This window comes from Cryptotermes secundus, unplaced genomic scaffold (genome assembly GCF_002891405.2).
Source record: "Cryptotermes secundus unplaced genomic scaffold, Csec_1.0 scaffold418, whole genome shotgun sequence".
NCBI lineage: Eukaryota > Metazoa > Arthropoda > Insecta > Blattodea > Kalotermitidae > Cryptotermes > Cryptotermes secundus.
Window position 1 is genome coordinate 382,930 of NW_019727399.1, and position 27,003 is coordinate 409,932.

General features: G+C 40.5%; 2 protein-coding genes across 4 annotated transcripts in view; both read right to left on the reverse strand.

The window, feature by feature from the left end:
- The window catches only part of LOC111864681 (ionotropic receptor 75a-like), a 12,165-nt gene extending 9,515 nt beyond the window's left edge, over nucleotides 1-2,650 (reverse strand). The window contains exons 1-2 of the mRNA XM_023852105.2: nucleotides 2,613-2,650; nucleotides 1,264-1,448 (exon numbers count right to left, since the gene is read on the reverse strand). Coding sequence (XP_023707873.2) covers nucleotides 1,264-1,448; nucleotides 2,613-2,614 — 187 coding nt within the window. The 5' untranslated portion in view covers nucleotides 2,615-2,650. The remainder of the gene's footprint in view (nucleotides 1-1,263; nucleotides 1,449-2,612) is intronic.
- A 4,956-nt stretch (nucleotides 2,651-7,606) lies between these two features.
- Nucleotides 7,607-27,003, reverse strand: part of LOC111864678 (notchless protein homolog 1) — a 29,946-nt gene continuing 10,549 nt past the window's right edge. For all 3 annotated transcript variants that reach the window (XM_023852100.2, XM_023852101.2, XM_033751529.1), the window contains exons 4-12: nucleotides 26,116-26,252; nucleotides 25,181-25,355; nucleotides 22,387-22,579; nucleotides 20,438-20,564; nucleotides 18,294-18,425; nucleotides 16,177-16,294; nucleotides 14,815-14,918; nucleotides 11,710-11,836; nucleotides 7,607-7,945 (exon numbers count right to left, since the gene is read on the reverse strand). In XM_023852100.2, the coding sequence (XP_023707868.1) occupies nucleotides 7,933-7,945; nucleotides 11,710-11,836; nucleotides 14,815-14,918; nucleotides 16,177-16,294; nucleotides 18,294-18,425; nucleotides 20,438-20,564; nucleotides 22,387-22,579; nucleotides 25,181-25,355; nucleotides 26,116-26,252 (1,126 nt within the window). In that variant the 3' untranslated portion in view covers nucleotides 7,607-7,932. The remainder of the gene's footprint in view (nucleotides 7,946-11,709; nucleotides 11,837-14,814; nucleotides 14,919-16,176; nucleotides 16,295-18,293; nucleotides 18,426-20,437; nucleotides 20,565-22,386; nucleotides 22,580-25,180; nucleotides 25,356-26,115; nucleotides 26,253-27,003) is intronic.

A 27,003-nucleotide genomic window follows, 5' to 3' on the forward strand; every position in this document is an offset into this window, starting at 1 on the left:
ATGGCATGGTTTATACTGGTTTGACGTGGATAAGTAAGCACCTGAAGATGGCATTATTATGCCGAAACATGTAGTGCGAGGGAGAGAAGGAGATAAATGAGTGTATGCACTGCAAGACGGATTAAATAAATCATGAAAATACTATGAATTGAATGGCATAAATGTATCCACTCCAAACAGTCCCTATTTAACAAGTTATAAATTTCAGGTATGTATGTATGCAAGGGGTGGGCCATAAAAACCGGCCCCCACACTGCAACCTTCAATGATCTATTGTGCCTCTCCTTGGATTAGCCCTTTACTAATCCTACACTTTTAATAAAGTGTAGGACCCTGCTTATGGGGGTGTCATAAAAGTCACTTGGTTCCATAAAATACTGACCCAAGTGACAAAATCTTAAATAAGCTATGGCCTCACAATCGCACAGGATGTGTGTGTCTGATCCGCTTTCTTGTAGGCACCTTTCACAAGTTGGGTTATCTGTCAGTCCCAACTTGAAAAGGTGTCCGGTAAGCAACCCTACCACCCATCTTAGTTGATCTCTATTTCATCTCAACAGATCCTTTGTTCTTCTGGCAGAGGGTCCTGCTATAAAACCCTTTGCCTCTTTGAGTCCAGTTGTGGATTCCCAGTACTTTTTATAAATTTCAATAAAGTCCCCATTTAAAGATCACAACCTAGGCAAGCAGAAATGAGCACTCTTCACCCATGACATGGTTGCTTTCCTTGTCAATAACACAATACACAGCACCTTGAACTAGAAGATTAAATTCTGATCATGTAATTAAAATGGACTGTAAATAAGGATTCAAACTATATCCAAAAGCTCTACTGCAATACTTGCACATTACTTTAACAGCTGTGGCTATCTTATATACTGGCAAGAGCATGGACTAGATTTCATAGTATCTTCAGATGCACTCCATTAGGTACACAGTGGGAACTGAACAATTACATTCTTATGTGTATTTGAAATGACATACATGAACTAACTAATGTTACAGCCACTGCAAAGTCCAAGTCTGACTCCTTGCAACAGTGCTTCAAACATATTTATTGTGTGTCATGTGCTCAACTCATCTGCTCTTCCAATAAATTCTCCTGGGGTAAATAGAGCCAGAGTGTGAAGTTGACCTTTATAGGACAGTGGCTCGACAAGACACAGCACTTCAGACTTGATGGTGCTCTATACTGGAACTAGTGTGACAGTGCACACAAACACTGTACTTCTGCTTGCTTCAAATAAAGGTACAGTATCTTACCTGCTTTCTTCCAACAGGTGAAAACAACTGAAGACCGAGCATGGTTCTGGATCATGAACGAAGTAATGGTAGCTATACTGTCATTAATAGCTGCAGCATGAGACCTATTCAAGTGGAATACCAACACCAGCTGCACTATTATACATAAGTGCCTTGTTGCTGCACAAAATTGCATTAGAACAAACCTGTATTCAAAATGAACCTCACATCATTCAACAACCTCATTATGTCTATTTCACCATTATATACACATTTTTGCAATGGAGTTAAAACACCTCTGATGACATATGCATGATGTCTAAATATTATTAATGTAATTCAGAAATGATCAAATTCCTTCCAAAATTTTATTAGAATGATCAAATCATCAAGGAAGAGAGAGGCAGGGCATTTAGCATATATGAGACAGAAGTTTGTACACGAACTCTGGGTAGGAAAACCTGAAGAGAAGATTAGAAAGACCCAGGCCCAGAAGTGGATGAGAGAATAATATTAAAATTGAACTTAAAAAGTAAAAATAATGGGAGAATGTGGACCATTGGCAGGCTCTTGTAAAGAAGTAATGAATGTTAGAGTTGCATATAATGCTGGAAATGTCTTAAGCACTTGGGGAACAGTTGGTTTCTCAAGGATTTGGCTTCATAGACTTAGGATGAAATGGACATCACACATACATATGGACGTGAGGAGATATGCATACAACATTTTAATTTGAAAAACTGAAGGTAAATACCATTCTGGAGACCTGGGAATAGACAAGATGATGGATGATGATGATAATAATAATAATAGTCTTATAATAAACAGGGAATGAGAGCCTGTGCTGGACTGAACTGGCTCAGTGACAGTTACCTCTGTGCTAATTTGTTTACATAAGCAATCATGTTACTTATCATGATGAACTCTGCTAAATACAAGGAGTTCTGTAAGAGCACTGACACTGCAGACAGGTCTCTACTGTATGAATATTTACATCACTGTCTTGTACTCGTCTCCAAGTATAATTAGAATGATCAAGTCAAGGAGGATGAGGTGGGCAGGTCATGTGGCACGAATGGGAGAGACAAGGAATGCGTATAGGATATTGGTGGGAAAGCCAGAAGGAAAGAAACCACAAGGAAGATGAAGGCGTAGGTGGGTGGACAATATTAAAATGGATCTTAGAGAGATAGGATGGGATGGTATGGATTGGATAGATCTGGCTCAGGATAGGGACCAGTGGAGGGCTCTTATGAACACGGTAATGACCCTTCGGGTTACATAAAATGCTGGGAAATTCTTGAGTAGCTGCAGAATTGGCGGCTCCGCAAGAAGGGCTCAGCTCCATGAGTAAGTAAGTATATACTCACATCAGGCAGATGCAGCACTGAAACTGCTGTGTGGTGTATGCAAGTGTAGAATCCATTCTGTGAGAAATACTCTATTCCAAATACAGTAAAATAAAAAAAAGAGAGACCCATGTGAACTTTCATGGCAAGTATTAACAGAAAATAAATAATTCTGATGTTTAAAACATATCAGTAATGGAAGAAAGTGCTCAATTTATAACCTGTCTATGGAAACTTGGACGAATGTACACAACTTGACTGCAACTTTTATAATGAATGAAGAACAAACATAATAAAATGCCAATGATACCCATTATACAAATAATAAAAGAACTGTGATCCTCTACAGACAAAAGTGAAACATGAATGCTAAATTTCACATCTGTTATCCAAGTGTCAGTTCTTAACTAACTCCATGGAGCAGAGTCCTTCAAAAGCTGACAGTTGCTCAGCTATCCAAGAGAAGCCTCACTTCACTTGGAACCCAAAAACTCATTAGCGTGTTCACAAACACGTTACCCTGGTTCCTACACTCAGCCACATAAATTCAATTAAGCCTAATATTATTTTTAAAACTACTTTTAAGTTGAAGAAAGCAGTCTTCTGGGATTTGGCACCGTGTATATGTGGTGTTAACCGACGTTTCGGAGGAACGTATCGCCCCCATCTTCAGGGTTGAAGAAAAAGTATAAGTAAATCTGCAAGCGACTACTTTTAAGTTTCCTACCTAAAAGTTGTATTTCTAAGACTTTTCATGCATGTTACATTTTCCTAGCATCTTATGGAACCTGCAGGTACATCACCATGTTCACAACAGTCCTCCAATGGTCCCTATCCTAAGCCAGATCAATCCAGTTCATACCACCCCATCCTATATTTCTAAGATCCATTTTAATATTATCCACCATCCTACAAAATGCACTTTATAGTGGTCTCTATCCTTCTGGCTTTCCAATCAATATATTATATGCATTCTTCTTTGCCCAATTTGTGCTACATGCCTTGCCATCTCATCCTCCTTGACTTGACCATTCCAATTATACTTGGAGAAGAGTACAAGTTATGAAGCTCCTCATTATGCAGTTTTCTCCAACCTCCTGTCACTTCATCTCTTCGGTCCAAATATTCTCCTCAACACCCTGTTCTTAAACACCCTCAGTCTATGTTACCCCCTTAATGTCAGACACCAAGTTTCACACCTATACAGAACCACAGGCAAGATTATAGTTCTGTGTATTCTCTTTTTTTTATATTTCTAGACAGCAGACGAGAAGACAAAGGGTTCTGGACTGAATGGTAGCAACCATTACCTGAATTCAATCTCCTCTTAATTTCCTCCTGAATCAAATTCTGATTTGTTACTGTTGTTCCCAAATACTAGAACTGTGCCACATTTTCAAAACATGTTTCCGATCTTTATGTCATGATTTTGCCCTGCATTTTGGTGACGAGACAGTAACATATACTTATGTAAGATTTGAGGCTTTCACGGCAGTGACTATGAAGAAAGCAGTCTTCTGGGATTTGGCACCGTGTATATGTGGTGTTAACCGACGTTTCTCCGAAACGTCGGTTAACACCACATATACACGGTGCCAAATCCCAGAAGACTGCTTTCTTCAACATATACTTAGTTTTATCTGTGTTTCCTTCTAGACCAACCTTCTTACTTGCGTCAATTAAAGTTTGTGTGTTTCTCTTTATGGTATTTATATTATCACCCAGTAGATTCACATCATCGGCATAGACCAACAGCTGGTGTGTCCCGTTTAATCTCAGTCCCACCTGGTTTCCCTGGACCCTCCTAATGGCATATTCCAAAGCAANGATTATAGTTCTGTGTATTCTCTTTTTTTTATATTTCTAGACAGCAGACGAGAAGACAAAGGGTTCTGGACTGAATGGTAGCANAGCAATATAGCATCTCCTCTTTTAGCCCATTCTGGATAGGAAAATTAACAGCAAAATTTCACAGACTTCACTATGTTTTGTTCAAACACATTTTAATNTACTGTTGTTCCCAAATACTAGAACTGTGCCACATTTTCAAAACATGTTTCCGATCTTTATGTCATGATTTTGCCCTGCATTTTGGTGACGNGTACAGTATTCATTTCTAACTGAATCATAGGCTTTCCTGAAGTTTATGAATAGCTGATGTACTGTCTCATTGTACTTCCATTTTTTTCTCCTATCTGATGAAGGTAAAAGATCTGATCAGTAGTTCATCTGTTGTATCAAAACCGACACTGATGATCCCCAGTAATTTCATCTGTATATGGACTTAACCTTGAGAGAAGGATATTGGATACAATTTTGTATGACGATGACAGCAGTGATACCCCCCGATAATTACTAGTCAGTTTTAGTGCCCTTCTTGTGAACTGATACAATAATAGACTCCTTCCAATGACAAAGGAGTGGGGGGAGGGGGGGTTTGAAGCTGACCACTCACTCCCAACTAGTGCCAAGGTCAAGAAAATATGGAACTATACCTCCACTTCCCCATATGCCTTCATGGTGTAGTGCTTAATTAGTCAGGCACAGGGATAACTTTACCCTTCCCTTTTTTTTACTTTTTATGGATCTCTTTACTCGTCCCATACTGATATTAATTCATGAATGTTTCAGATTTTTTATACGCACTGATCATATTTCTCACACAGACTGTTTGGTAAGGTGGTTTCGAAATTTCATGTGATATCCCACTTTTTATGATTTACTGGGGGATAATTTTATTGGAGCATTCACATACAGAAGTTGCAGAGATCTAGATATTTTCTTCGCTATCCTGTCTACCTGCCCACATACTGAAACCCCCGAACCACTGAATAATTTTATTACAATTAGTTTTTAAATTCCAGCTTTAGCCTTAAAAAAATGGTCACTATACAATAATCTACAACTATTTCTGCACACCTCACTAAATACTGTAACAAAAAATGTTTCAAGTCGTTGAGAAAAATTAAACCTTATTTTCCACGTTTTTAAATTAAATAAAAGGAACAGACATGCCAGAATAATGTGACATGTATTTTTCTGATTATACCCCTCAGTACAGTGAAATATTTTTTCTCATGAACAGACGACACTCAAGGTGAGTTTCTTTGAAGTTCAGCAAAATGAATTGTTAAAACAACTATTTTACTTATGTTACTAGAGTTTCCTCTAAAAAGGAACAATTCATTCCAAAGACAGACAATGACCAGTATATATGTCAATTCATAACAGCTATAATAAATACTTAAAAGACTAAAGGTCAGTTTACAAGGCACTAGAGACCACAAAGGTTGGATAATTTATGAGCCATCACAACCCATGACATCTTTGACAAAAGCAAATAACTGTGTCACTGTTCATCATCTTAGAAAAGACAAGTAATGAGAAATGATAAAATTATAGAATAAATGATAACTGTTCCTACATGAATAATTTAAAATAATCTATATATATATATATATATATGATACTTACAAATGAGATAGTTGTATCCCATCATTTATGTACAATAATCCTTTGGTGAACATGAGGTTAATTTTTTTATTTACCATGATCAATTACATTCTTTACATTACTTGCTCAGGACTGCACCTGCCTGTCTGGAGTTCCAGCCCTAGGAGGGGGGGGGCATGAAAACACCAATATAATTGTAAAACTATCTTCCTTGGAAATATGTCCCTGTAGAACCATAGAGAGTTAAACCACTGTTTAGGGGGGGGGGCAGTCCTTGATGGAACATTTCACATGTCTTGCCATATTCAATATAACACCATGAAATGTAACCAGCTCTTTGGTTGTAACATCTTCCCACCTAACCCAAACCAAACATTTTTCCATAAACAAGGCTACATTTATTTTTTTCACATACATATCTATTGGTCTTAACAGCTATTTCTTCAAACAAAATTGCATTACAAATCAGAAAAAGCTCGTGAAGAAACAAGCATTTGTCCATTTCAAGGAGGGTTATAACCAGCTGATGCACAAAATGTTATCTTAGGGCAGCGACTGACTTGTAACATTTGCCTGTAATGTAACGTGTTACAAATCGAGCATTATACAAGCGAAGACAGGGAACGGAGCTGCTCGCGGGTGCTCCATCGTGTTGTATGTTTTTTCACGAATCCCTCCGAGTATTATAGCAAGTGTCACGTAACTTCGAACAAGGCCAAGAATAACCTTGAATGCGCAGAAGAAAACTTTCAGACAAGGGGGTGGAGGGTGTGAGAAGTGACAGGCAGCCAGTGGAAGAACGAGTGTTAAGAAACTCCTCCCACCAGAACCTACTCGCGGGATTTGACTAGGAATGCTGGCCTTGTTCGAAGTTACATAACACTGTCTATACATTACAAGTCAGGCAGTCAGTTGAGCAGTGTCATAATGAGCATTCATGTCCGACATGTTGAGCACCATTTGTGTGTATTGACAGTCGTTTTGTTCTGGCGGAAGAGGTTGTTCTGATAATGCAGTGGGAACGGGGAAAAACTTTATTGTATTAAAAGGAATGCAGATAACACAACCTCCATGTCTGACATATTGAATGAAATGAAGTGGAGCACACAAGAGCACAGTCAAGCCGAGCGTTCAAAACGAGCATTCGATGCACCTCACCAGTTGTGGTGTAACGTAACATGCTAGCCACGAATGTTACATTACAGGCAAATGTTACAAGTAAGTCACCACCCTTATAGAAATCATGGTCATTTTCGTCCCAGAGAGCACAGCCTTCATTATCATTGCTGTCACCTCCACCACGATCACCACCTATGTTTGCAGTTGCCTGATCATCATCACAATTACCACCATCACTCTGACCAGACCTATTTACTTCAGCATCAGGGTCACTAAGCTCAGTTATATCAATTTCTGAATCCTAACTAATTTCACTGAAAGAGCCCAAGTCATCATGCAGTTGTTCACAAATCTGTTTACTGTCCAACGCATGCTCACTGGTAGATGCCACTGGGATTCAACTACCAAGAAAAAATGTGCAGACACTCACAAAATCTGTTATGTTTTGTTAACAGCTCATTGGAGGTTACTTTGCAAATAGCCCTTGTAATTCTGACTTCCCATCAACTCGAGCTTCTTCACAAAGCATTGAACAGTTGCATATTAACTTTATGCCTGTTTATTATAGAAGGAAGATTTCATGTACTCTTGTTAAGTGTTAAATTTATAATTCCTTCTGCTGAATGCACCTGTTGAGTGTACACTGTATACTTTTACAGTATTGTTTTGCATCATAAAACAGGCTGAGTTCAGGTGATTAAAAACTTGAGCTGGTCATCGCAGCTTATAAATTAATAAAACTCTGAACTTAATCCAGTATTTCTTCCAATCAATGGTGCCACCTGAAACAAAAACAGTGGCTCCAATTATCAAAATTCATCATTAAAGCAATATTTTTATAACACTGTGACATGACACCTGAAAGTCAAATACCGAAGCCAGAGCAGACACTCATTGCTAGGCAACGGCTCAGTAAAAAAAAAAGAGAGAGAGATGTGTGCAGATCAGCAGTATCACTGTAATTATGTGTAGTTCTGTGAGGTATGTACAAGTGGTCTATAAATCCAATATCCAATCTATACCCCATCTACAATCATACATGACAACAGAATGTGGTGGAACTGAAGCACACAAATTGGCCAACGCATCATACAACTAGGATTTCAGAGCAATGATAAGAATGGGCACAAAGTGTGATGAGATTCGCTTAGTGGGGGGTGGAGTCCAACTGGGTCCACTCGGCACGGTGGCCACTGATTGGCCTATTGTAGCCTACCCCAGGTGATTATGATGATGGAGAATTTGGTGGAATGAAGATTGGCAGGGGAAACCGAAGTACTTGGAGAAAACTCGCCCCAGCACCACTTTCTCCACCACAGATCCCACTTGACCACCTGGGATCAAACACGAGCCGCCTCAGTGGGAAGCCAGCGACTAACCGCTTGAGCTATGGCGTGCCTGAGTGATGAGATTATGGTCAGAAACAAAAATCTCCACATTCTGAGCAAAGTCATATTCACAGCTTCTGTGGTATTTTCATGCAAACATTTAGGCAGTATAAAGGGTAAACTCTTGGGACTGTAGAATCATATCTCTGTGTGTACAACTACATCGCAACACAATGCCAAAAACTTCCCCTCACTTGTTATGATTGAGAATAAACGCCGAGTAACTGCAACTGCACTTTCAACATGCAACAACATCTCACAGATGAAATATTTGCATTCTAATCAACACCAAGTATGAGAACACTGGCCAGATGCAACAGAACTTATGGCTTTAGCACGAAATAAAAACATACACAATGTGCTTTGGCTAGATTACACTTTGTTCCTGTAGGACTATTTATTAGAATCAATAGTTTTGCAGGCATTTGATTCCTAAGCACAGCATTTGGCTTATATTATTCTGATGTGAAATAATCCCGCCTTTGTTGCAGCTAATGGATAAACTGCATACAAATAAACTGTTCTTTTAAGATCACCATCAAAATTATGTGAACATGCTTTGTTGATGTCAGTTTAGTCTTGTGTTGTTACAACATGTGAATGTGGGTGATGTTGCCAAAATTTCATACGTACATGCTATTTCCATCTTCAGGATTAAAGTGTGTAGGCTGGTGAGTTTCAGTGTATGTATATATATATAGCATTGTTTTGAAAAGAAACAGGGAAAGGTGGGGACACAGAGTGGAAATTGCTGCCTTGCCGTATGTTTTCTTCACAATAAAGCAATTATTCAATACAAATCTGCTAAACCAAATCAGTCAGTCAAACATTTGGCCTAAGAGTTTTCATATGTTTGCAGGAGCAGAAAAGGCCAAATGTTAAGCCAAATAAGTCTGTTTTGAATTATGGCGACATTCCTTCCCACATGGTGCTTTCAGTAAAGTGATTCTGACAGATTTACCAATAACAGCAATGGTACATCTCCAAGTACTATAGGGCTGGTGGCTGGATTTTATTTCAGGGCAGACAATATTACACCTTAACACTTCGCGGACTGGACGCCTAGACCTAGACGTTTGGGTTTTAAACGTGGCAGACCGGTCGCCTAGATTTAGGCTTTTAGGACACGTTATGTTGCAACACACTATTCCTCGCTTTGGTGGCCACGTGTCTGTAAAAGTACTGCGTAGCTGACCTTTGGAATGTTTGTTTTCCGAGTCAGCAACGTGACCACTCTCTATTCCCCTCTCACTCTAAAGCAAAGTCCCTTTGTTCAAGTCGAAGCTTCTATGTGTGAGGCAAGATATTCTCAGTGTCAACATGGCTCAGAGACGAAAGCAGTTGAAGGCCGCGCGAGCTCTCGGAGAAGAAGAAATCTGTGATTTGATCTCTGATGAGTTATCTGACTTGCCAACTGTTTCGTCTTCTGATAGCGAGGGCAGTGTCAGTGGCAGTGACAGGGGCCCCCAAAATACTGTGACCAGAAGAGAAAGTGAAAGTGACAGTGAGAGCTCCGATGAAAGTGCGAGTGCTAGCATAGCGGGGACAGCCACATGGGGTAAAGTGGACAAAACACCCACTTTGGGAAAGTTTACTGGTGATCCAGGGGTGAGATAAATGCCATCAGACCCTATGCAAGTGTCTGAAGTAGCTGAACCGTTTTTTAGACTCCTTGGAAGGGAAGGCTTCATTTTCGAACGTATAATCCTGGGAAACTCACAAAGTATGGCCTACTTGTTCATGTAGTCACGGAAAGCACTTCAGGCTATATTGGAAATTTAGAAATTTATTCCGGTGAAGGCAAGAAATTGCAAGAAACTATTGTTTCCATTTTGGATCCCTATCTGGATCAAAATTATCACGTTTATCAAGATAATTTTTATAACAGTGTGGCAACTGCAGAATACCTACTTTCAAGGAAAGTACGTATTTGTGGTACAATTAGGGTGAACAGAGGCCTTCCTCCAGATCTGAAAGAGGAATGTAAATCCCTGAAACGTGGTGACACCACATTCAGGAGGAAGGGGGACATTCTTCTTCAGTCCTGGAGGGATACTCGCGTTGTGAATATGATTTCCACTATTCACAATTCGAGCATGGTCGATGTTCAAAGATGACATGGGCAAGTGAAGAAGAAGCCTCTTTGTATTTCTCAGTACAATATGTTCATGAAGGGAGTTGATAGAGCCGACCAATACTTGGCCTATTATTCCCTTCCTAGGAAAACAGTAAAATGGATGAAGAAAGTTGCCTTGTGGCTTATAAATTGTGCCCTTTTCAATTCATTTTTGGTTTTCAAAGAGCTAAATGAAAATTCAACTTTGAAATACAAGGCATTTCTCATGAATGTGGCAAAAGCCTGGGCTACAGACCTCATGGTGGCGGCAGAACCTGCATCAGACACAGACGTAGTATGACCAGGACCGTCTACTCCCACCCCACGGAGGCCTCATATGGACCCCTGGGTAACTCGCGGGTGCGGAAACATACCCTCGTGAAAATTGTGATGAGCGAAAAATCGATGGGGAAGTATCCTTCTAGGCAGTGCCGTGTGTGCGCTGTGCACAAGAAGCGAAGCAAGACTTCCTATGTCTGCAAGTTCTGCGTCATGCCTCTCCACAGGGGGGAATGTTTCCAGAAATATCACACTCTGAAGCACTTCTAGGAGCTCTGGTAAGTCTTCTCCAAAAATGTTAGTTCATAAAATTAATTAGGAGATTTTATATTAATTTTTAAAGTGAACAGTGCACAAGTTAGGGTAGTAGGTTTAAAAACGCCGGTCCCCAGGGTGATTTAAATATTTAAATCACCGGTCCACGAAGTGTTAAAAAATGCAATACCCAGCAAACTGGAGAGCAAACATGCAAGGGTACAATAGTGCAACTGGACTACAAACATGTGATGTAACAATAACACAACACGCGGCCAACTGGACCAAGCTTCTGTAGGTTATAACTGCACAATGCACAGCCAACTGGACCACAAACATGAGATTACAATAACACAACATAAGGCCAATTGGACTGCAAGCTCATAAGGTTACAAGATTGCAACACAGAGACTAGAGAGACCAGATTACAAAGACAGAACTTATTTCCAACTACATTCTCCTTCCAAAACGTCACCACCTGCTTGGTAACTCATTTACAATTACTTACAATTTCAAGACTTTGTCCTTGCTTCCACTGACAACCCTGAGCCCATCAGGTGACCAATCGACAGCAAACACCTCATCTGCATGGCCAGGCAGATCTACTTCCAACTTGAATGTCTTCATGTTCCACACTGCAGCACAAACATACAGTGTCTCAGATGAAAATATCTGGCACTTGCAGCCAGTCCCCAGTCAGCTCACTGGGACCAACACAGTCTTGTCACTAGTAACACTGGCAAACGTAGGCTCAGAGGCCCTGTATTAAACGTTTTGAATGATAACATGAAACCAAACAAGTCAATTTTGCAGTACTGCATTAAACTTGTATTCATGAGGTGCTACGTTCAAACCTGGCCAGGACACTTGTGATGCTGACTTTGGTTTTCATGATTTTCCTTAGCCCTTCCAAGAAAATGGAGGGGTAGCACCACAGTTAGGCCACAAGCTTTTACTTCCAAATCCTCTTCAAGTCCTTATTCGTCCATCAATCCATCATCCTACCCTCCAATGTTATATTCTCTTGATACTGAAAGCGCCGTTGAATAACTAGCTTAACACAAACTTCTACCATACCAAAAATCCCCTGCAAGAATAAACCAAGACAAAGCTAAAACGTTGGTGAGGGAAAATAGTGAGACTTACAGGAAGTTCTCATTCAAGTGGGTAAAACGCCTGCTTTATATTCAGGAGGTCCTAAAGACAGGACACTCAGGTATTCCATGGTTTTCCTGCATCACTCCTGGCACATGCCACGACTACTACCTCCCACTTCCATCTCATCCTACAGTCTTGGCTACTGACAGCCAATAAATAAACTACATATAATCAGACTGGAGGTTCTCAGCCCTAGCTCTACCCTGTATGACACCTGTGGTCAAACCAATGTCTGCAGTTTGTAGGATGAGTCACATAGGAAGTTTGGAATCATGTCTCTGAAACTGTTTCAAACCTACAGCTCTGCACACCACACAGTTACAGTGATCTGTCACATGAGTTCCAGCATACTGGGGGCTCTTATGAACACATCAGCAAATCTACATGTCCTAAAAAATGAAAAGTTTGTTGACTAGCTAAGTCACTATCAGCTTCTGAAAAAGGGCTCTTGTCTGGGGAACTCATTAGTTCCTGCATTCTGCTCTCATAACTGACTTACAACTGAGTTAACTCCTTCTTGAGAAGATGACAATCCCCGTAAATTCAGTGATGAAGATTCCTTGCATGAAGCCCAGCGACTCACTGTGGTGTTCAAACAAGCCTGCCACTGGCTCCTGCTATGAAACCTTCAGATCCTATTGTCCTAAGCAGCAACTTCATGCTAAAGAATGCTTTGTTCTTGGATATCAAGCCAAGTAATCTTATGCAAATCCATTGACAATTCAGAGAAACATACTGCCTCCATCTTCAGGGTCAAGTAGCATGATGGGCAAGGCAGTAGCAGGTAGAATATTTCGCACAGTGGGGGGTGGAGTCCGGCTTGGTCCACATGGCACGTCGGCCACTGATTGGCCTATTGTACCTGCCCCGGGTGATTATGATAATGAAGAATTTGGTGAAATGAAGATTGGCAGGGGAACCAAAGTACTCGGAGAAAACCTGCCAAAGCGCCACTTTGTCCACCACAAATCCCACTTGACCAGACCTGGGATCGAACCCGGGCCGCCGCAGTGGGAAGCCAGCGACTAACTGCTTGAGCTATGGCACGGCCAGCATGCAGAGTAAATGTTTACTCAGCTAACTCATTGGCACCGAACATGGATGCAGTTACATTCCTCCACAACACTGGTGAACTTCTACAAAACTATAGCGTGCCACATCCCAGAAGGCAGTAATCTTCACACTTGCCAGTGTGAGAACCTCACTTCACAGCTCAATGCCATTCTTCCACCTACACCTTCATCTTCCATGCAGCATCTTCGTTTCGGGATTTTCCACTGAACTTCTGCATCCATATCTGATAGACCCTGTGTGTGCTACACATTCTGCCCATCTCACTGTGAATTCTACCAAGAGGAACTTTTTGAAGAGGAACATGGATTTTCTTTGGCCAACACCCACCTATTAAACAAAATATTTTTGAATGGAATACTTACTTACTCACTCATGGAGCTGAGCCCTTCTGGAGGAGCCACCAATTCTGCAGCTACTCAAGAATTTCTCAGCATTTTATGGAACCCAAAGGTTCATTACCATGTTCACAAGAGTCCTCCACTGGTCCCTATACTGAGCCAGATCAGTCCAATCCATACCATCCCATCTTCTCTCTCTCTCTCTAAGATCCACTTTAATATTGTCCACCCACTTACACCTCGATCTTCCCAGTGGTCTCTTTCCTTCTGGCTTACCCACCAATATCCTATATGCATTCCTCCTCTTCCCCACTTGAGCTACATGCCCTGCCCATCACATCCTCCTTGACTTGATCATTCTAATTATACTTTGAGTAGAGTACAAGTTATGAAGCTCCTCATTATGCAGTTTTCTCTAACTTTCTATCATTTCACCTCTCTTCAGTCCAAATATTCTCAACACCCTGTTCTCAAACACCCTCAGTCTATGTTCCTCCCTTAATGCCAGAGACCAAGTTTCACACCCATGTAGAACCACAGGCAAAATTATAGTTTTGTATATTCTAATTTTTATGTTTTTGGACAGAAGACGGAAGACAAAAGGTTCTGGACTGTATGGTAGCAAGCATTACCCGAGTTCAATCCCCTCTTAATTTCCTCCTGAATCAAGTTTCAATCTGTTGTCACTTTTCCCAAAAATCCAAATTGTGCCACATTTTCAAAAAATTTGTATTCTTTTTTTTTTTGAATGGAATAAGAGTCAAATTTAGTGAACAGTTACAGCCCCATGATTTTTAAAATTAATATAATATAAAGTCTTCACCATGCAAATCACATTTATTTGTGCTTAGGTACTTGACCTTGAAGATGGAGACAGGCACTTGCAATTCTTTTCGCAGACCATATGCTTGGGAAGTTCTGATCTAGAGAAGTACTAATATTATTTTTCAATAAGATTTCCCACTGTGGAGGGAGTATTCCCTTGTCATCAGATGAACACAGCAACATGTTCCTTATGTACAATCAGACCGACACATATTTACCTTTCAGAGTGGAGTCGGCACTTCCACTGACAAGAAGCCTGGAGTCAGGAGACCATGCAATCTGGTACACTGCCTGCACATGGCCCCTCAGGGATGTAATGAACCTGAAAGTAAAATGTGAACCCAAACATGGCTGAACAACAAAAATTATTCTGTCTGAAACATCTCTGACAAGCTGACTTAAATGTTGCATCATCGTCGTCGTCATCATCAAAAAGCTACTGCATTCCATTTTCAACACATGATGGGAAATAAAATAAGAGATGCTGCTGAATGCTCAGACGTCTCTTTCACAGCGCGGCCTACTCAAAGTGTGATGTACCCTCAGAGATCTTTCAGACACAGTATATGCCATACGAGTTACAAAGGCAGACTCTGCTACATAACGCACTTCCAAATGTTTATGCCATGATCTACATTAAAATGCAGAGTGTTCGCCAGGTTGTGAAGTGGACAGATGAACTGTGCTCATGATACATAAGCTAGTAAATTAATTCTGGGGAAGGCCTGCCCATTTACTGCCTGCTCTGCTGTGACGTCCATCTGTGTTCAACCATTAACCTCGACACATTATTCATACATGCTCATTAGCAGATGAGAGTTATGTTTCCCTCTTCAGTGACATGCCACTACCATAACTGGACATACCCCAATATCAAAGTTCATAGGTGTCAGTTTGCCATTCAGCCAGAAGCATAAATTTTGCTCCTGTAACACTCCTTGCAGTTAAGTTATTGGCAACACGTCAAAGAGCAGTGTGACCAATTGGCAACTTGTCTACCATCTGAAGGCATAAAATGAAAACTAGTTTCTGCATTATGGGCAAGTTATACCATTATGTAGAGGATGACACATTACGACAAGTGTATCTGTTGCACTGTTTGGATAGGAAACTTAGCCTCTCTCTCTCTAACAGAATGCCACAGATATAAGATATTTTTAACAGGGTCCTGTGGAGGATACGTGGAAGTGATGTGGACAGAGATCATACGAGGAACATCAACTTCACATTCTTCATAAAACATAATTAGGGCAAAAGAATCGAGGTGCATAAGATGGGTGGGACACATAGAACACATGGAAGAGATGAGAAATACAAAAAAAAAAAATGTTAGTCAAAATCCAGAAGGGTACAGATAGATGACCTGAGATATCTAGGTGTAGATGAAAGAGTGTTATTAAAATAAGTCTTAAAGAACGAGGTGTGAACTGAACGTAACTGGCTCCAGAGAGTGCTGTCATGAAATTCAACTATTCACACTTCAAATCTTCATACAAATGCTACACAAGAAAAATAGCCTGCACAACTACGAAATCAGTACTGATCACCACAAATGATGTGACATGCTGCACTAAACTTACCTCCCTGTGCGGCCATCCCACAGTTTTATAGATCTGTCAAAGGAGGCTGACGCTATCAATCGGGTGTCAACTGAAAACTTCACATCATTTACAAGCTGCTGGTGTCCTGTCATTCTTGCTGGAAAGAATAAAAGATACAGTTCAACACAGGAATCTGGAAATCAAAACCATGTTTATAACATGGTGAGAGTGTAAACCTTCCAAGTTATATATGACAACTTCAGCAATGCCAGAACCTGTCCTTAAGTGTACATTCTCTCCACAAAGATGAATATGGTTCACTTACGGTTTATTTAATGAACCTGACAATAACTCAGATTACACAGCACTAAATGACAAAAGGGTCTGTAAGTAATAAATTATAAAGGATTTGGAAGGAAGCTGTTGCAGTATATTTTGTGGTACTATCCCATCAGTTTCCTGGAGAGGGACTTAGGAATCCACAATGACCTCCCATTATAACAGCTGTTACAGTCTTCACTAGCCGCTGCTTAGTAACAGCTTCCAATACCAAATTTCTCTTTCCTCTGGGTTCCCAAACTGTCCTCAGCCTCAGCTACCAACTTCTAACAGCAACAGTTCACAAAAGCAGTTATCTAACTAACTCACCAACCAACTCAATAAATGACTGACTGACTTAACTCCTCACTAACTGTCCTGTTTATAACATTTTGGTATGGACCACGTAAAAAATACCATTTCTCTGTTTCAGTACAACTGTTGCTTAGTGGTGGCATGATGTATTCCATTGTTGCATACACAGTCATTGACATGGACCACACAGAAAACACTATTCCGTTTACAAGCCATTACTTAGCAACGGCTGCTATATAGTTGCTTATTTCTTGATCACTGCCTAGAAACAGTCTACATGCCACAATATTATAATGATGATGACAATATTGTGGGTAGCCTACAACTGCATGCAATAAAACCCTGACTCCAGGAGGGTTTGATGCTATTCAGCATGCTAACCCATCAGTGACATTGCATTTGGTTACTGAAACACAAATTTATATTACCAACACACAATATTAACACAGACTTCTAGGATTCAAACGGGATTTACCTAATGGGCTGGTATAGTAGTAATGCTCCAGACTTGTATTTGGGAGGTGCCTGGTTCAAATCTTGGATGGAACACTAGTTATCCTGATTGAGATTTCTTCAAGATTCTCCTCAGTCACTCCAAGCAAATGCCAGGAAAGTGGCTCAATTAGGTCACAACAGCTTCCTTCCAAACTCTTTTCACTTCATCATCCTATCATTCAATGCTATATTGTCCAGCTATCAATACCAAAAAATGCCCCACTCCCTTCCAAGAAATAAAAGATAATTAAAATATATCTGAATGTAGAAAGTGTCTAGGTAAAAACAATGCTGAATAATCTAAAAGCCATTACAAATTCTGTTTGGAGCTCATTAAATAGGTTTATTGCTGTCTATTGACTCAAGACATGGAGAGACCTGCCCACCTTGGCAAGGGCACAGAATCATTTCTGTGGGGGGCACCCATAGGGCAGATTCTGTTATCCCCAGTAATAAGGATGTTCATGAGAGTGAAGACAGGCAGAGGGGACCTACAGCTTAATGCAAGCTGAGTTCCCCAAGCAAGGCACAATGATCTTCCTATTCCAGCTTACATTTACTAGAAGATTTCAGCCTGCACACAGCTTAGACCAGGGATGAAAACCCAAGCCCTGTGCCTCTGAACATCTCACATGCTCCATCTCATGCTGTGTTACCAGCCTGGCACCTAATGTCAAATGAAGTTCACCGTAGCAAAGCAGTCTAATCAATGTTCTATCCTGGCACTTTCAGGGATGGATAAGGGAATTCCACAAGTCTCCACTGAGATTCAAACTGAGAACCTCCTAAATACAACTCTAGGGCATTATCGATAGACCAACCCACTCATTGATTTCAAACTAAACTGACAATATCCTGTGCAGACAGCAGAACCAAGTGCTTTCAGAAATGCATTTAGTGCAAAATCATGGGTGCTCAATACTCCTCAACCTGCTGTTTACTTGCTCTCAGAATCATGGCATCCATGTTAAATGCAATTCTCTGTCTCAGCGAAGTGCACACGAAAGATGACAACGAGGGGCTCCTACCTACAGGTCTCTTGTCCCTCTCTGGTTGCCAAAGGAAGAGTGTGAAGTCATCAGACCCCGATACTAGTCGCTCCTCTCCCCGACCACAAACTGCTTCATACCGCTTCAGTGCCTGTAGCTGCAACTCTCTTTCTGTTACATGAAAGGACACACAAATACAATCTCTCTCCTCATTCTAATGTAAACAGAATCTGCCATTATGAGGTCTGATTAAAAAACACAATGAATGAGCATGCCTGGTTGTAACTAGCACAAGACAGTGGAAGCTAGCGTGTTGTGCATGATCCTCCCATCCCTGCAGGTTTGTCTAACAAGTTTCAACTCACTTTGTTCACCATGTCACTAGTTACTGGGAGTGCAATGCTTATACATCTGACATCTTTGTTGTAAGACATGGAGAGCAGTGAAATCAAACAAAGAACAAACATGTAATTTTGTTTTCAAATGGGCAGGACAACTACAGAAACCCATGAAATGCTTATCAGACATCATGGAGATGCTACTGGCAGTCGAGAGACGGTATACAAATAGTTTTAACGTTTTCATGTTAGTATTGAATTGAGTGAAGACTAACAACTCTCATGTCATCCATCGGCATCAGCAACAGATGAAAACATGTCAAAAATCAATTAAATGATTCAAGCAAACAGAAGATTAAGATTTCAAGATATACCGCATGCTCTGAACGTTTCATTTGACTCAGTGCAACTTGTATTCACGAAAAACTTGAATATGAGATGAGTGACAGCAAAGTTTGTTCCATGCCTTTGTCACAAGAACAGAAAGGATTCTGCCTGTCAATAGTGTTAGAGTTGTGTAACCACAAATTCAGATTCAGGTTTTTTTACAAAGTCTGATCGCTGGAGACAAATTTGGGGTACATGGTTATGATCCTAAAATGAAAATGTAGAGTTCTCGCTGGATAACACTGGACTTACCATGAGCAAAAAAAGTGCATCAATTGAAATTAAATGTGAGAGTCATGTTGATCATTTCCTTTGATACCGACAGAACTGCTTGGCCTGAGTTCGTGCCTCAAGGTACCATCATGAACTTGCATACTACAAAACTCTGTTAGAAAGCCTATGAAACATGTGAAGAAAACAGCAGGAAAAGTGGAAGAACGGATTTGTACTGCATCATCTAGTCATTCACTGTTTTTGGCTAATAAAAAAAAATTACTGCGTGTGATTTCCGGCTATTCCCAGAAATTAAATTTACAATGAAAGAAAACTGTTTTGACACAATTCCAGAGATCAAAGCTACAAGGAAAGAGCATTTGAGAGCATTAACGAAAGATCATTTCCAGAGGATACGTGTATCTGAGGCTTAATGCACTGCCACACGGAGAATCAGTGTCCTACATATGGCCACTGAAGAAACTGCCAATTGTGCCCAGTGAGATATGCACACAGTTTCCATGACTCAACCCCCATTTCAACTCAGTTATATTCTTGTCTCTTGTACTCACTGTTCATTCAGATGGTGCACAAACAGTCAGGAATGTGACCACCACACATGAGGACAGGCACCCACATCCTTAATGCCAGAACATGTAACATAATGTTACACAACATGTGCTGACTATACAACCACCTGCGGTGACTTTTCTGTATACTGTACTCTGCCCTTGAGACTGTGGCAGGTTTCTCTGAAATGTCGGTACCCACCTACCAGACTACAGAGTATCTAGCCTTGGACACCATCGCACAAATCTTCACCACTGTGTACACCTCCACACGCTATTTTATATTCATGAACACTCACTACAGGCAGCTCATTTCAAACTAAGATTCTAAACATAGAGCTCATGAACATGAAATACAAGCACAAGTACCTGCTCTTCCTGGCTCAGGATATGGCTGTTCCAGCACTATATGGCAAAGTTACATCTTTATTATAGGATTCTGACGATGGTGTATAACACACTGATATATTGGGTTTCTGGACTTTATCCATCGTCCTAGTTTTTAAGATAACATCTTAAACATCTTAAAAACTAGGACGATGGATAAAGTCCAGAAACCCAATATATCAGTGTTACATCTTTATATCCTGAGCATTATACTGTAAGGCTTAATGTGAGGCCTTCATTTGGATTGATGTTTTATGTAAGCATACAATATACACTACAATATACTCACTCTTACTATGATCAACATGCAGACCAGCGACAGGATCTGATGGTCCAGTTCGCAGAATGTAGTCTGTGCTCAAGGCCAAAGTATTCACCCAGTGGGCATGTCCTTCCAGACTTCGACACAGCGCTCCCTAAACACCAATTACTGTTAGTCTAAAACATCTCTGCAGGTATATCATACCTTAAGTAGGCAATCTGGTGGCAAGAAAAGAGATCCCTGGAATGATGATTCTGATTCTAATTATAAGCTGGAAATAGAATCTAATAACTTCCTAATGATGATGTAATAATTCAATAATTCATGGCATTATCTGATGATGACGATGATGATGATAATAATGCAACTTTAAAGATGTTTTAGACATAGATTATTTTCAGTATGCAGGTTGCATAACCTCTGCACTGCATTCATATGCAAACAGCTGCATCAGTGTTCAGTCCTCTGCACTAAATTCATATGCAAACAGCTGCAGCAGTGTTCAGTCCTCTGCACTACAATCATATGGAAACAGCTGCATCAGTGTTGAGTCCTCTGCACCACAACTGTATGCAAACAGCTGCAACAGTGTTCAGTCCTCTGCACTACAATCATATGCAAACAGCTGCATCAGTGTTGAGTCCTCTGCACCACAATCATATGCAAACAGCTGCATCAGTGTTCAGTCCTCAGCACTACAACCATATGCAAACAGCTGCATCAGTGTTCAGCCATTAGGCACAAAAAAAAAGCATACAAACTAAATGAAAGGGTAACAAATAACAGTGTTTTATAAGCAACACAACATAGTTCAAGATGATGGGATGGGCAGTTAGCTCCAAACATTTCAAAGGATTAAAACATACCAGATATTTCTGAGTCATTCCATTTCTGGAATTCCTGTAATTATAATATTTTCAAATTAATGTCATGTTATGATTTCCAGAAGACATGTCCACTTGGTGTCTGGGATTTGTCAAGCTTTGAACGAACAATAAGAGAATAATGCACATACATAACAAAACTTCACTAGTTCACAGTTTACATTTAACAGTCATATTGGCTGAAGGAATTATAAATAACATATTTTTAACATCCATGCTCAAACCATTGTTGCAATAAGCTCAAATACTTTAAGCATTTCTTCAGAAAAACTAAAAAGAGCATTTATGTTCCATTGTAAAATTACTCATATGTACATATCCTTATACATTCAGATGGGAGAAGGCTTCATTAAAATACTGTGGCATGCTGCCTAAAAGCCAGAATAGTGGGCGTCCACTGCTAGACAACAGCTGTTAAAATACGTTTCTGAGACGGTGCATACAGAGACGTCAATTGCTAGACAACGACTCAGGAACAGTGAATACCTCACTGCCTACGTGGCAACTGTAAACATGTTAAAGCTATAAAGCATACAATGGCAGACATTAACATAAGAATGAAGGCCAGAGTTACTGCAGTTTTCACTGCAATGAGTACCCTTCAAGGTGTCTTCTACTCCATCCAACTGTGGAAGATAAGAGACCAAATCAGAATTAAGACCAGAGAGAACACTGGATAAGTGGTCAGATCAGGTCACATCATCTGCAAGATGGCATTTCAGAGTGATTGTAAAGATTGTAATTGTAAGCGAGTTGCCCAATAAAAAGCCTTGTCTAATCCGGCAACCCAATAATTATTTGTGTTGGACCCTGGACACGTGACAATATCAATACTACAAAACTTTGCTAATCCTTGCATGTGTTTGGAAGACTGTTGCTGATTGTTGACAGTACAAATTTCTCTACTTCATGTTTAATTATTTCATGTGAACTATCCTTTAGCTTTATTGATTTTTAACCTAAATCTGAAAGTGCCTAGAAAATCCAGTAGAAATATCACATTTCATGAAAGTCTGTTCAGTGATTTTTGAGGAAACACCATGCTGTGGTAACAAGTGACCCAATTAGCAAGTCCCAATTAGCAAGTCTTACATCATCTGCTCTCCACACTTTGACAGTACAGTCCTGTGAGCTGGTATATAAAAGGCCAGATCCACCCCACTTGACACATGTGACAGCTTTAGAATGACCTGCCAGTGTCAACAGCGTCTGCCCCAGCACCACATCCCATATCCTGATGTCACCATCTTTAGAGCCACTCGCCACTCGTCGGCATTCAGGGTTGCTAGAAATAAAAAAAAAATATACATTTAAAAATGTAAAGATTAAAATACAAAAAAGTATAAATTTGTGCAAGTCTTGTATGGGCATGAAACCTGATGTTTCATAACTGATACTGACAGAACGGTGTGCTGAGGAGAATATCTGAACCTAAGAGGGATGAAACAATAGGAGGCTAGAGACAACTGCATATGAGGAACTTCATAACTTGTACTCTGCACAAAATATTATTAGAATGTTCAAGTCAAGGAGGATGAGATTGGCAGGGCATGTAGCATACATGGGAGAAGTGTGGCTCCAGAGTTTTGATACAAAAACCTGACATCACTAGAAGACCTACGAATAGATGGTAGGATAATATTCACATGGCTCTTAGAGAAACAGGATTGGGGGGGAGGCGCACTGTATTCGCCTGGCTAAGGGCAGGGACCAGTTCAACACTGTTGTGAATACAGCGATGAACCTTCAGGTTCCATAAAATGCTGGGAATTTTTTGAGTGGCAGGGCAACTGTTGGCATTTCAGGAAGGACTCAGCTCTGTTGAGTTAGTTACATGCTGGTATACATTCATAAGTCTGTCCCATAGCTCATAAATATGTTAAATTGTCAGGAAGAATTATCTATGTCAATATTATTTATGCTTCTGTTTGCATCGAGGGAAGGAAGCTGTAAGGGGTCAGGTGATGACAGTAAGTGGCAGTGAAACAGTCTATATGTCAAACAGCTCACAGCGCTTGTCACTCGTGATGTTGTTCGCTACCAATACACACATCAGGAAAAGGAGGGTCAGGTGACAGCAGGGGAACAGCTCAATGCAAATATGGAGGGACTCTGTCTATGATCTATTTCCAGTGCTTCAGTATATTTTTATATACATGAGTTACTTCAAAAGTCATGGTAACTAATTTTCTTGGGCAAACATGTTACAGTGAAGAAAGTTCAAAATATACTTATGAAAGGGCATGATATACCCCTCCGATTGGCTTAGTTAGATCAGGCAGACGTGAAGGGGTGTAGGTATAGTAGGCAAGAAAAATTGCACACTACGGAATGACTTTCTTTTTCATGCTTGTGTATGGGTGTAGGTCTTTTCGTAAAATTTGATGCACAGTTGCCTGGTCAATCCCTGTATGTCTCTCTAACTCCTTCGGAGACCAGCGCATATTTCCTCCACGCACTGGGCGATCACGGCACGAGAAACATTGGTACGAACGGACACAGGGTGCCCACTACGTTGCAAGTCGGCACTTGCTTCTCTTCCACTTTAGAATGCTTCTGTCCACCTTGCAACAGTTCTGTATGGTAGAGCACGATCACCCAGAGCTTCCATAAGCTCTGAGTGACATTCAGTTGCATTTCTGATGCAAAGCACTGCTATTTTCATGTAACAACGCTGTTCCAGCCAGCTAACGTTCATTCTCGATGAAGGTTATGATCACACTGACTTTGCACTGGACTCGCTTCATTGTCCTTGGACATCTGCATCATCTAGCGGCATCATTAGAAATCAGACGTTGCTGTCTCTCAGCAGCAAATTTGGAAATTCCGGTCAGAACTTTCAAAATTTCAGAAAAATTATGTTCCTATGACTTTTGAAGTAACCCATGTATATCAGTACATATGGCCATGTGGTGTTAAGTGACTAGACACAGGATTTGGATAGGCAATGGGATTTACTGAACACTTATAACTTCTAAAGACAAATAACTACAGTAAACTCTCACTAATCCAAAGCAATTAGGGGGTGAGGACATCTGGATTAAGCAATAATCCATTTTAGTGAAGCAAAAGGTGGCTCTTAAAGAAAAAATAAGAGAACACAAATAAATGTAATGATGTAAGCAGTGTTGATGAAAGTAAATAAAAATTATCACTGTAGAGCCTTTATTTAAAGAGTATAAAAGGACAATATATTTATTCATCAACAGAAGACTTTCTGAATATAATAATGCAGGTTTGAAGAATTTGTCAAGTTTTGTCTGAATAGACAAGTGATTCATCTCCCTCTCTAAAGGCCATATGTCTCTTAAGTATGTACTTCAACTATGAGCAGCATTTTTCATATTTCAATCCAATTAATTGAGATTAGATTAGTGAGGGTTTACTTTATAACAGTCTCACCAATTTACACATTCTGTACATGACAACAACTACAGCACACATAAAGTCTTTTGTCCATTAGGCATTGCTAGGTAGCACCTGCTAACAGCATCTTCTGCTTCTATGCTCATGTCCTTATAGGCTGGAAACTGTCTCACAACTCATTCAACTGCAATTCTCAACCCAGGTCTGACTTTCCACCGCAACTCTCCCACAACTAACTGCTCCAACTCTGTTCTCCCTACAAAATTTCAGCACAGATATTATAGAGAACGCCACTTTCAACAGTTCTTCTATGGCTGTGGCAGCCAGTGTCTAGCAATGGGCCATGTACTGTTACGTGCTTACCAGCTACTGCCTAGCAATGTCATGTCACAATACTGTAACTCATGATTGAATGACAGTCTCTTAATTCCTGAAACAGTTCTCACCGAATGAAGTCTGCAACGAAACTTATCTTCAGAACTTTGCATGCAAGTTGACTCTGCACTTGCAGGACACTCACCTGTGATATGGTTCCCAGCTGAGTGCTGTGACCCATTTCTTGTGCCCCAACATGGTCCGCCCCACTTGTAACCCAGTGTCTGGATCCCATACAATAATGTGGCCATTTTTGCACCCTGAAGCCACGTATTTGCTGTCGGGTGACCAAGCAAGGCAGAGCACCCAGTGTTTGTGACCTGCAAGTACAACCATTCTATCTCCTGGATTCCTCTTTCTCGAGAACAGTATGTTCACAGTTGTGATGCCATCATGCATGCCACAAAGTAGACAGTAAAAGTGAGGGGGGAAGGATGACAGAAGAACAACTTTCCAGGTGTTCAGAGTTACATGACCAATTTCATTTTTGTGGTTTACTTGATGATGCTCTCGGTACTGAGACTATACACTGTTGAATGGTAGGATGACAACAGACAAATGATGAATTGGAAATCATCTTGAAGTGGTAGTGGCCTAATCATAGTATTGTCCTGACACCTGCCTGGAGAGACTGAGGAGAACTATGATAAGCCGGTGCCCCAGCCAAGATTCGAACTGAAAACCTCCAAAATACAAGTCTAGAACACCACAATTAATTAACAAACCAATTAACTAGCGCTATGCGGTAGATTCCTTTTTAAGAAGCTAACAGTCACTTGGATAATCAAGAAATGTGTTCCTTCAGAACACTGATAACTCTCTACCAGACTACATGGCATCAGATTCTAGAAGACATTATTATTAACATTAATCACTGTGAGAATGTCAGATCTCCTGCAGGACAACTGACGCTTTGTAGGATGTGAGGTCATCACAGCCGTGGTTCTGAAAAGTGTAGCACTGTGTAGTCCATTGAAACTAATGGATTACGCAGCATGATATCCCAGAATACACAGCGCTTTACCAGTTGCTTTATTCAATATCTAGCTAATTTGAAATGTGTTTTTCTTTTCATCTTACCATGACACGTGTGAACTGGCGTCTGCGTCAAGACATCCCAGAACCTGACAGTGGTGTCACCTGAACCACTGGCTAGATGGCGGCCATCAGGACTGAAACTTGCTGATACCACAGCTTCTGAGTGTCCTGGCAAAGAACTGAAATCAATGTTCATTACATCCCGCACTGTTCAACCATACGTCTGCCTGTACACCAGGTACTTCAACACACGTATGGAAGACTGACAGAATAACTGCTTGTACAAGTATTTTAAAGAGGTACAAGAACTACTGTCCTTTGGTTTTTACAACTTGTGTCTAATGCATAACTTGGGCTTTCACAGTTAACCACATCATTAACAGGAGACGTTCCAACATTTTGGCAGTCGGTACCCCACATTCAAGAACAGCAAATGTTAGCCTCATGCTCCAACCTCCCCCCCCCCACTTCCCTGCAGGGCTCATCTTACCCTGGATGTGGGGACTGAAATGTAAGCTGAAATGCTGAACTGCTATGTGTTCCTGCCTAAAGGCTACATTACAAACCTGGCTGTTTTACTGGACTCTGAAATGTCTGAAATGTCATCGGGGATCTTTTCCATTCCTGCTATCCTGTACTAAAAAATTCACAAATAAATTATTTAATGAGGAATAAATTTCAATCTCATCCCTCCACAAACATTTTCTTTGACCAACTCATAATCAATGAGCACAGTTACTCACATGCAATAGACAGAAGTTTGTGACAGTCCAAACCTTTTAAAACTCTTCAATGGACGCTATGTTCCTCTTTAGCCATTTCAATAGAGTGACTGATTTACTGGGGAGACCGATGTATTAGCTTGTAATGACTTGCTTTTCGTATTTGGACAGGAACAACTGCCTTGTTTTGTTACCTGCAGCTTGGGTG